Source organism: Branchiostoma belcheri, unplaced genomic scaffold (genome assembly GCF_001625305.1).
Source record: "Branchiostoma belcheri isolate BF01 breed outbred unplaced genomic scaffold, Haploidv18h27 scaffold1, whole genome shotgun sequence".
NCBI classification, from domain to species: domain Eukaryota; kingdom Metazoa; phylum Chordata; class Leptocardii; order Amphioxiformes; family Branchiostomatidae; genus Branchiostoma; species Branchiostoma belcheri.
Window position 1 is genome coordinate 6,972,797 of NW_017802379.1, and position 11,088 is coordinate 6,983,884.

An 11,088-nucleotide genomic window follows, 5' to 3' on the forward strand; every position below is an offset into this window, starting at 1 on the left:
ATTGCCTTCATCAGGATAATGAATGACCAATCACTTCAAAACTTAGTCTCCGTCCTTGCATAGAGTATTGCTCGCATCTCTGGGCTGGTGCCCCAAAAGATTGCCTACATATTTTAGACCGCATTCAAAGGAGAATCTGTGTTGCCATCGGCCATTCTCTGACCGCAAAGCTGGATTTCCTCTCACACAGACGCAATGTCGCATCCCTATCCCTCTTTTACAGATATTTTCACGGTCGATGTTCAGGAGAACTTGCACTTCTTGTTCCGCCGCTCAGAACCTTTCAGCGTGCCACTAGGTTCTCTTCCAGCTCTCATCAATACACCGTTAACATACCTGTCTCCAATTCATTTTACAACAACAGCTTCTTTCCCCGGACTGCAAAATTATGGAACTCTCTTCCAAACAGCTGCTTTCCGTCCGATTACAATCCACAAAGCTTCAAAACAAAGGTCCACCGCCATTTCCTGACATAACTACATTATACTCACTTAAGTACCTCTAGCTCTATGCCTAGAAGTGGCCAAAAATAATTGGCCTTGCATTGAGCGACACCGTTAAAAAAACTCTGTATTAAAACTTTATTTTTCAATTACTAGTATTATATTTAGTCTGTGCTACACTTAGACGCATGTGTACAGACTATACGTTCTATTCATCACTTATCTTACTTATTATATGTTTACCGAAGGAAAACATATTGTTTTTACCCTGTTTCTTCCTCTTCTTCTCCGAACCAATAAGGTCAATGTCCTTAACCAGACATCTGTCACCATGTTAACGGTGTTGGGTTACATCATGTTGCAATTTTACAGCAGGAGGGATTTAGACTCCTGTCTGAACATATATATGGATGTGAGAAACAGAGCATACCATATGCAAAGGTAAACATTATGCATTTGCTTTGGAAATGTTACCTTTCTAGTTATATACGTTTTATTTCATGCCTACTCGTTATATGTATTCGTGGCAGAACTATAACGTGCCAACGATGGCTCAGTTAGAACTCACAGAGTAAAATATTATTCTATAACAACTGTTGGTGCAAATATTAACTAATGTTAGACATGACATAAAATAAAGATCATGTTGCAGTACTATATCTCTGGATCCACAGACGTTTGGTAACAAATATAATGTTTCTAACATTAAGTCATATTGTATGCCTAAGTCATATTGTATGTCTTTCATATTAAGTTAACAAAAAGGACTAAATTTGTGTTTCAAGCGCTACACGTCCCAATGTGTAGTTTTAACAATCCTCTTTTGTGTAATATTCGCAAAAGGTCGAATTCCTCTTGAAAGTCGTACTCTGAGTTTTCGCGCATCTGGTCGGAATCGCTTCCGTAGTAGTAGCGGTAATGTACCTGTCGGCCTTCGTAGTCCACCGGGAAGGGCCAGACGCCATAGAGGTGGGTTTCCTCGCACAGTGCCATGGAAATGGCTGTCATGATCAGACCTGAGAATCAAAGATATAAAATATCATATTAGCTGAACAAATTTCATAAAGAGAGCAGTTTGCTCTCAAACGAGAAATAGAATATCACTCTTATCAGGCTGAAATATTATCTTCAGTCTGCATGTTTTTTTTGAGAGTCAGAAAATGATAAGTAATCTCACATATGTCATCTTTATGTTTACTTTGTATTATGTTTTATGAGTAGCGGATTCACATAAGCACAACGAGTGCTTCCTGTCTAATGCTCAAAAATCCATGTGAATAAAATAAAATAAAATAAATGAAATAAATCTCTCATATTTAATGTCGAACATCAGTCGAAAAAGTCATACATTCAGCATTTGTAGTTTCTGTTTTGACAACCAATCGACCATGGTTGGCTGAAGTTTTGGAGCAACATTTTGCGAGAAGTATGAATTGGGAGGTGTTAATAGAAATGCAGTTTTTTGTAGGCTGGGAAGGTGAATAAAGCTAGGGAACATTTTGGTGACCATTTCAAATAGCTTATCTCTTTCGGCGCTATAATGAGGGCAATGGCAAATAAAGTGCATTTCATCCTCCACTGCGTTTCCTGTACAATATTTACATACTCTGTCGTTAACAGACAATTGTTTGCATCTACCCTTTTCTATTTCATAATGACTCACCATGTGACGCGCGTGGACTCCTGAGATTCAGCTCCTTCCAGAAGCCCTGCACACCTTGTATGAACCTGGGGTGTGACGTTACCATGGTACTGGCCACGCCCAGCCTTTGGAAAACCGTACTGATGAACATGGAGCGTAGCGCCCTCAGAGCCTAGCGGTTCAAAACATATTGCAACACATTATTCATTGGCACAATGCTCTCTTTAAAACTCATCGGAAAAAGGTGAATACTGCGTTTCATGTTTTACATGTCTACTGCTTTGTGAAACCTAACTGCTCGACTAGTGAAGACATGTAGTTCTATGAGCCTTGAATTTAAACTTGAACGACATACCATGTATAGAGGATGGTGCATTTAAATTCGGGGAGGGGGAGTCCTTATGCATATGATAAACTAACGATTTTGGGGGGGATTGTGTACCTTTTTTGAGCTTAAAGGCATCCGATGCGATTTCAGGGCAGCAAAACTGGAAATATTCTGAATAAGGCAATTTTTGTGATATTGACACATACTGCTTCATATTCGCACATTTGCTTCAGCTTTTCATACTTTTGGCACTAGAACTGCAGAAAGAAGCCCCAAGATGAGTCCATCATTTTCTGGGTGGTACCCTAAAAATCAGCCCAGCGCCCTTCCATTAACCATTTTTCGTCAGAATTTTGGGTATTTTTCCTCCATGAGGGTCAATATACTAGTACATTGGACACTGTGGTTTCAACTCAGTATGTAGATATCCCGATAAATGACTAGAATATTGGCTTTGAAGAATCGAGTTTTTCACATTCCTAAAAACTGCATTGGATGCCTTTGACATGGGTGGTATTTTGAAGATTGATGGCTTACAGTGTGTACTGTGTGGGACGAGAGAACTTCTAGCGGAAATAACTCACCAAAGTCTCGGATTCGATCGGGAAGAGGTGGGTCCAGATGAGGCTCCCCTGTTCCTTGTACTGTTTCAGGTACCGTCGATACACTACAAGATATGTCTCTGCAGGCTGCATGTCTCCTTTAAAACTGTGTTTAACAGACCAAGAATAATGTCGGTATTTGACTACTCTCCAAGCAGAGGTTTGGCCAGTTTTGGCTTATTTTTGGCGCGTTTTTTCTATAATAGGCTTTTTTATCGGGGTTTCTTTTTTTGCATTGAAATTTGTTGGGTTGGGTGAAAAAAAAATTCAGGTGCAAATAAGAAACCCCGATAAAAAAAAGCCTAAAACACGCCAAAAATAACCCAAAACCCAAGCCTCTGCTTGGAGAGTAGTGTTTGACCAAAATGACTTTGACAGACATCATCATCATCATCATCATGCCTCCGGATTTAAATAAAAGACGAAAAGACGGAAGAAAAAATAACCTGCTGCCATTTGTGCCACTAGAGGGGGATTTTTTTTAGTAAATTATGGGAGAAATCTAATCGTCCGACTCACTAATCGAAGACGACATGTGACATATTCAGTGCCACAAAGTTGGTCTTGTTGCCGACGTCTCTGTAGTAAGTCACGTGACGTTGATCGAAGTCGCCATCTTTGTTTCTGAAAGCTTGATACGTTACAGGTGGGATGTCGTCCCTGCATTCAGCAAACAAACAAACACAGAAATAAACAAACATGACAAAAGCACAAACTTGAGAAAACAGACTTTCGTAAACAGATTACTAGTATTCATTTTACTATTAAACGAACCCCAATTCAAGGAAGGGTATTGCGTCCTTGATTCAAGCTACAACAACAAAAAACGCTGCAGCTACAATTAGAAAACCTTTCCTCTTTTTACTCAACTCAGTCTTTTACAATCTTGACAATCCTAACAATCTTATGTGTAAAACGATTTCTTCTCACCTGAAGACATAGTCTGACGAATCTATTTCCTTTCCACATCGGCTTCCTCGCAAAATTCCACCATTTAGAACCACACTACATTTCTGCATAGGGGAATTCGGCAACTGGATATCCTAGAGGAATAATGTGTTAGGTTTTTTTTTGTTGTACGACAAGATTTAGGCCACGCCTACTTTTCTAAAAGAATCGAATTTGAGTAAAATTTAGATCAGATTTGACCCCAGCCACGCCTCTACCTACTCATGAATGCCAGACAACCGCCTGCTAACCATGACCGAACCTCCCGTCCACACCCGAATGTTTAAAACCAAGAGGAACCAAGAGGCCCCGAGTTCGAATTCCTCACTTATTTCAGGTGAAATGAGTATGGCTGTTGTTGTGCGTTTGTCTGCGTTGGTGGCGGCATAAATATTTAAAAAAATAATAAAAAATTGAGTGTGGCATCGCCATGTGATAAATGTTGAAATATAAAAAAAGATAAAGATACTATTGCAGATATCTGACTGCTGTTATGTTAAAGCCGTACCTCTGGGAAGACCGCATGGTGCACTGGTAGGATCTGTTTCACCGTATTGTCTATTTCCTGTAAGGCAGGGATGGTGGCTCCAACAGGGAAGTTTTTCTTGGTGGCGTAAAGATACTCCCGGAGTCCAGTCTTCTTTAGCAACTCAGTCCTAAAATCAATAAAAAAATATGTAATGCAATATTGAACAGTCGAAAGACAGGTTCAATACAATGTTGAATTTTTGCATGTTACTTTAATATGTTTCCTCCTTCTCTGTTTAACATCTGTGTCCATAATATCACCAGGGTCCATAATATCGCCACCTTGAGAAACAGTGTGCTTTAAGATATTTTTACTGTAACGTACTTTTGGTATGCACTCCTTCACACATCAAATGTACAGTAAAAATATTTTTTTATAAAAATAAAAATATATTTTTACAGTAAAAATATCTTTAAGCACACTATTTCTCAAGGTGGCGATATTATGGACCCTGGTGATATTATGGACACAGATGTTACATCTCATACATGTATATGTTTGAATAAAAATTGTGTACAATTTTTGTTTCTGTTACGTTACTGTATGTTAATTATATACTTCTCACTGAAATCAGTATCACTGAACATGTTGGTTTTCCCCCACCATAAAATCACTTTTCTTAGCAGGAGGGATTTAGACTCCTGTCTGACCATATGACATGAATGTGTTTGAGTAAGAATTAACAGAGCAGACCTTATACGAAGGTAAACATTATCATTATGCATTTGCTTTGCAAATGTTACCTTTCTAGTATTGTATGTTTTGGCTCACCTCATTTTTTCTCCGGCTTGTGGATCAAACTCTCGATCCGGAAGCTTTTCCAGAAGACTGGGATCGTTCAGCAGTGTCGCTTGAGCTTCTTCTTTATCCGGGAAGTCCCCTGTCTCTGTTGTTTCGAAAAGTCTTCTCAAGCTTCTTCTGTCCCAGTTGTTGGTATTGGCGCCTTTAACAGATCTGAATGGAATTGGCAGAATAAAGATATGATTGAAAGTTGAATATATCGAGTTATTATTATGCTATAAAGTTGCGTTGGTACTATACATAGAAAAGATATGCATAGGTAAACAGAAGTATTCTATTTATCATGCGCAGTCCTCTTCCTCCGGAATGAGTGATGGGGATACTGCCGTCTGGAGCCCTAAGTATCATTAAGGTCATGGCGCCCGCTGCCCCCCCCCCCCCCGAAAATGTCGAGGGTTGGGCGGACGGAGAACCTCTGGAATGCTCACTGATAGAGATCTTCCTCCGCTTGCCCTATATAGAGCTAGAGTGAGATGCATCACGTGATTCCTCTAGACCAATCACCGCGCATGACAAGTAGGGTACTGAATAATCTAAATAGGTTGTGACATTGTGTTCATTTTCTCATACATAATATTTGAATGGTTCAGTTAATCAATCATTATACTCTGATTTGAACCAGTAGTTCTCGACTTTCCCCTTTTCAAATGTTACAAGAGTTCTACAGAAGTACATTTTAGAATTCCCTGAGGGCTTTCTTTTCCACTTTGCAATCAGTTTAGACAACACGTACAGCATTTTACGAAGTGTGTTAGATGGTTCAAAGATATCGCCATATAATTCTGGTTTATAATCAGTATGGTAAATTCAGCAGCCGAGGAGTTACGGAAACGTCGGCCGGTATACATGTTCAGAACTTAGGGTTGTGTAGCGAAAGAAACTCAATATATAGTCGTATTTCCATCATGTGTTTTGACTAGAAAGTTTGACTAGAATATTTTCACCTCTTATCACATAGCAGACAGACAAGTCAAAAACAATACTGTATAGGATGAAGTAATTACACATGTACATAGCGTCGTCCATAGTGGTGAAATATGACAGAAACACATTTCTAACACTTACCTGGCTCTTGATAATGTAGCACAGTTACAGGCTGTGTCCTCTGTGACTAGTCGGGGTGCCCAGAACATTTGTCCGGCCAACAGCAGCCACCCGAGCACGTTCACGACATGGCGACCCAAGCGTCTCGCATTGGAGACAGCCATTTTGCGTTTCCACCGTCTGTAGTTGTTATACACAAAATCCAGTTCTGTGTGCTTCGGGTATAGCTCAGGACCTGGCATAAGTATCAGTGGGGTTTGCCTACCCAAAAATCTATTGGTCTTACGTCCTAATGTTGGCCTGTGGTAGAGTTGCGACGACGTTTGGTTGTAGGTCTTGATGACTAGATGATCCAAGGTTTTCCTTTCACACTAAACACGTAGCACATCATAAAGGGTGATAGACACTAGGTTCCCTGTGTCCAAGCGTAACAGATTATCACGAGCAGGAAGTCAGATTATCACGAGCAGGAAGTAAAATTCCTCGGGTTTAAACCTGTTGTCTCTAGGCGGATCTGTATGCCGATATTTCGTTCACCTCAGGTTGGCTACATCGGATTTCCTCGGCTCCGATGTACTTCTAGAGAGGCATCTGCAGTCCTTTTGGTGTTTCCTAGATCACCTGTATCATAGTCCCCCTTTCCGTTGTCATTTGCTTCAACGTAGTGACGAAAGAAAGCGGTCTTTGATGACGTCTGCATAGAAGCGTTTGACGCACAAAGGTGTGGCGTTACGGGTCGTTTCGCAGACAGTGTGCCACATCCCAGGACATTCCTGAATACTAGTAATTAGGTCAGAAACAGGTTGTACCGGTGGTGATCTGCCAGTACAGTGCTGTTGCTATTTTGGTTATGTAGACAAAAAGAATAGGGGAATTGAGTGTAACGTTACTGTTGGTGGTTCTAAAAGTGGGCAAAGACAACAAAGGTAATGTTATATGTGAACGCGTTGAGTGGCGGAAAAAGTACAGAAATTGACAAGTTCGACAAAATTAACCACTTGGTAAGAAAGTTACATTGCTAACGGACGGTGCCACTTTAAAAGAGGGGTGTATTTCATCCAAGTTGCGTGTGCATGAGTATATTCCTACCATAATTGCCATGATCCAACCTGAAGACTCAGAAACCTTAAGTGTTGCCCGTTGGGCAAAGGCAACAGAGGTCATATCCACCGAGAAGGAACATTGCTCCTCTCTAAGCAAAGGTTTGGGTTTTGGTTTCTTTTTTTCGGGTTTCGGGGCCTCTTTATATATATATTTTTTCTTGCACTGGTATCTTTTTTTGCGGGTTGGCGTAAAAAAAAGATACCAGTGCAACAAAGAAAGCCCGATAAAAAAGCCTAAAAACACGCCAAAAATAAACCTAAACCCGAACCTCTGCTTGGAGAGTAACAAAAGTGAAACTATAGAACAGGGATGATATTACAGTCGAGAAATAAAGTCTGTTAACACGCGAAACAAGGTAACTGCCAGGTATCAGTGATTAATACTGATGATGACGTGAAGAACAGAGTCGTAAGATGTGGGTAATCAGGATACAGTTAGTGCTAGTAACCCTTGACCTATCAAGTCACCTTTGACCCAAAGGTCGTCTGCAACTTCTCTCCCTGTGTGTGAGTGAGTTGCATGCATGCCTCGTATTCTCCGGCTCTTGTTTTCTGTTCTACATTGAATGGATGTTGACCACAAGGTGTATGTGATCAGCTGTAAGTAGACTTCAAGGTTTTGTCATACTTGGGGGGCGCTTACACTTTCCAAGGCGACGGAGACCTTCCTGGGGAAAGGCTAGCGATACCCCCCTCCCCCGTGTACACTATATGACATCCAGTAGATTTCTAGCGGGGACCAATTATAGGGCTGCATGCTGACGCGTCACCGACTAGCGGCTATTAGCACCTTGTTTCTTGTAAATGCCTTGAACTCAACCAGAGCGCGTATATTGTTTCTTGTTTACTTCAGTACTAAGTACTAGTACTTCCACAATCAGTTAGTAAAGTCATACCTTAGTAAAATCTACTTTGATGAACGAATCAAAACGGGACTGTAGACATTAAGTTTTACACATTCAAATGTGGCTGCACTAGCGCTAATGGAGCGACCACTACGTACGGGAAGGAACGGATCTTAGCGAAGCCGAGATCAAGTTGTGAACCAAACCCAACCCATCGAAGACGGGCCGCCAAACATAAAAATGGAGGGAAATGACAGACAACAAGCCAACAAAGACAACATCACCAGACCAACAAACTTGGAAAACACCACTTCAAGCGCTAACGTTGTAAGAACTGTGGAACCTCAAACTAATATGTTTGCGTCAGCGGAAAGGCTGTCGAAGTAACCACTACATGAAAAACTGCGGCGAAAAAGTAACATGGGTTCGTCCCAAATCTAGACGCAAGTGAGCTACAAAAGTAATAGAACCTATGCATCTTGCTTGTTGCTGTCAACTTACCCGTTAAAGATTGAACCGATACATGTACGTACTATAACTTGCCATACCCGGCCAAAGACGACTACATTACTGTTACTCTTTATTTTGTGCTGTATAATGTTTATCCGTTACATTATCTATCATTGTCATTTCTGTGAATTCCTTAAAACATCTACTGTTAGTTTGTGTAATATTACGTAGTGCTACAATCTGCGTAAAAAATGGGCTTCATTACGTGTTATCTGCTAAGTCGTGTTGGTATTGAAAACTGTTTTATTTTGCCGTTCTTCTACAAACAACCAGCAGAATTATGAAGATACTCGTTCTCAATACACATGCTGCAAACTAAAGTAATGGCAGTCCTACGAAAATTCTGCTTGTAATGTATAAGCGCTTTATGTCGACGTACAATGGGTGTGAAATACATGTTTTCGCCCATCGTGTGCCACCGGCTCGGTGGTAATTGGCTAATTTACAAGTGAAAGAACCGCGTCTGTGGGCCTTGATAAATTATTCAAATTATTCAGCAGCCCTCTGATTGGTCCCCGCTAGAAATTTACTGGATGTCATTCAGTGACGAGCCCCCTCCCCACACTTGGTGTCCTGGTATACGCGTATGTTATGATAAATTTTCTAGCCACCGATTCTTTACAAATCATGTTACCAGAGTCGATACTTACGAGTTTTATTACAGTATTATCGATTTAAAAAATCATATTATCCACCTCTATATAGAGAACGAATAATTATATATATCATGATTATTAATACACTACCATTGCCATGTTCACTTGTTCATCTACGTACTGTACAGAAATTGTTGCATGTTACATCTAATAGTTATGTAAAATACTTTGTTATAAGAAAAGTATCACAACTCGTGATTAGCCTAGTAATTAATTATATAGGATGTTAAATTTTATTCTATACTTAATTGTGCTACATGTATATTCAATACTTGTTGCCTTGTGCCATGTCCTGCAACGAAGTTTTCTTATCATACAGGAACATAATTTCTTACTACCGAGCTAAGTATGGTGAGTACAGAGCTACTGAAAAGGATAGCCCTGTACGGAGGTGCCCTGGCCCTGGGGAGCGCCTTCCTCATGCGGAACCGGCTCCAGAACAGCCTGGCAGCCGGGGAGTACTACAAGAAGTCCCTGGAGGCCTTAAGTCAGGACTCTGCAGCCATGGTAGCACTCGGGGCACCTCCTCTTAGAACCAGGTACGTATGATAGAGCTATAGACTCCCCCCCCCCCGGGCCTGTGTGCCCTTTTTTGTAAGGTGTAATCAGGCCTTTTTAGACTTTGTAATCCATAGGCAGCCTCCCAAAAAATCAACGTAATTCATAATACATGTAGTACATTAGTTGCAAATAAAGCTCTGAGACTTAAACGTAATTCGTAATCGGCGGTGAAAATTCTGCATAAATGGTAATGGTTCCTCATATTAGAGACCACCTGTCTATAGTGACCAAATTGCTTACCGGTAAGTCCATTGAGTGGTCTTTATAGACAGGTTTGACTGTATATGTATCATGCATGTGCTATGTCCTTACCATCTGACCTGAGCATATTTTTGGAAATCACCATGAAACAGTTTGTTCCTGTTTGTGTTACCTCTCCAATGTCAAACTTTTCCAACCTCTACAGGCACCTTGACCTTGGCGATACAGAAGTGAATAATGTGCAGCCGCACCTCGGATACGCCAAGCTGGATATTCCCGTGGTCGGCGGTCGGGAGAAGGGAACGTTACGAACGTACTGCACGAGAGACGCCACCACTGGAGTATGGACGGTTGAGAATTTGCAACTTTTCATAGAAAAAACTGGACAATCACTGACAATCATTCCTCCTCATAGTGAGAGGAGGTAACCACAGTGGTTGCATTAGCTGTGAATAGAAAAATATACAGGTGTACCTATGGCAAGGATCTTTCCTCCCAATGATCATGGATCAACAGATTCTATTACAAAATGCACTAGGTACTAGTAGGTAGTTTAATAAATTGTGATTATTCTCCACAGAAAAATAGAATGAACTGGACTCAAAGCATCTTGATATAAAGGTGTCAGATAGTGTCAATCAATTCATATTTATGTATGAGCAGTGCATAACTTAGTTTATGTAATATGTTGTCAATTCATAGACCTGGAATGTACAGTGAAAATGTTGCAAAGCTTTTGTTGATGTAATAAAACTTCTGTTGCTAGCCCAGTAGCAGCCTTTATTAAATGTTGTAAATGCACCTTTGGATATTTGCAGGTACACAAGAATTAATCATTCAATTGAAGAGATACTCTAGATCATTTGCCAATATCA

General features: G+C 40.5%; 2 protein-coding genes across 2 annotated transcripts; one reads left to right on the plus strand and one right to left on the minus strand.

The window, feature by feature from the left end:
- Nucleotides 1-567: 567 nt before the first annotated feature.
- Nucleotides 568-6,731, minus strand: LOC109462909 (alpha-2,8-sialyltransferase 8E-like). Its single transcript, XM_019759545.1, has 8 exons — nt 6,359-6,731; nt 5,264-5,446; nt 4,472-4,619; nt 3,946-4,058; nt 3,535-3,675; nt 2,998-3,121; nt 2,107-2,257; nt 568-1,459 (listed from the first exon to the last, which is right to left on the minus strand). The coding sequence occupies exons 1-8, from the start codon at nt 6,577-6,579 to the stop codon at nt 1,224-1,226; spliced, it is 1,317 nt and encodes a 438-aa protein (XP_019615104.1). The 5' UTR covers nt 6,580-6,731; the 3' UTR covers nt 568-1,223.
- Nucleotides 6,732-7,951: 1,220 nt separating this feature from the next.
- LOC109463203 lies at nt 7,952-10,978 on the plus strand. The gene is made up of 3 exons (XM_019759926.1): nt 7,952-8,040; nt 9,771-9,990; nt 10,419-10,978. Exons 2-3 carry the CDS (start codon nt 9,800-9,802, stop codon nt 10,639-10,641), a joined length of 414 nt encoding a protein of 137 aa, XP_019615485.1. The 5' UTR covers nt 7,952-8,040; nt 9,771-9,799; the 3' UTR covers nt 10,642-10,978.
- Nucleotides 10,979-11,088: the final 110 nt, after the last annotated feature.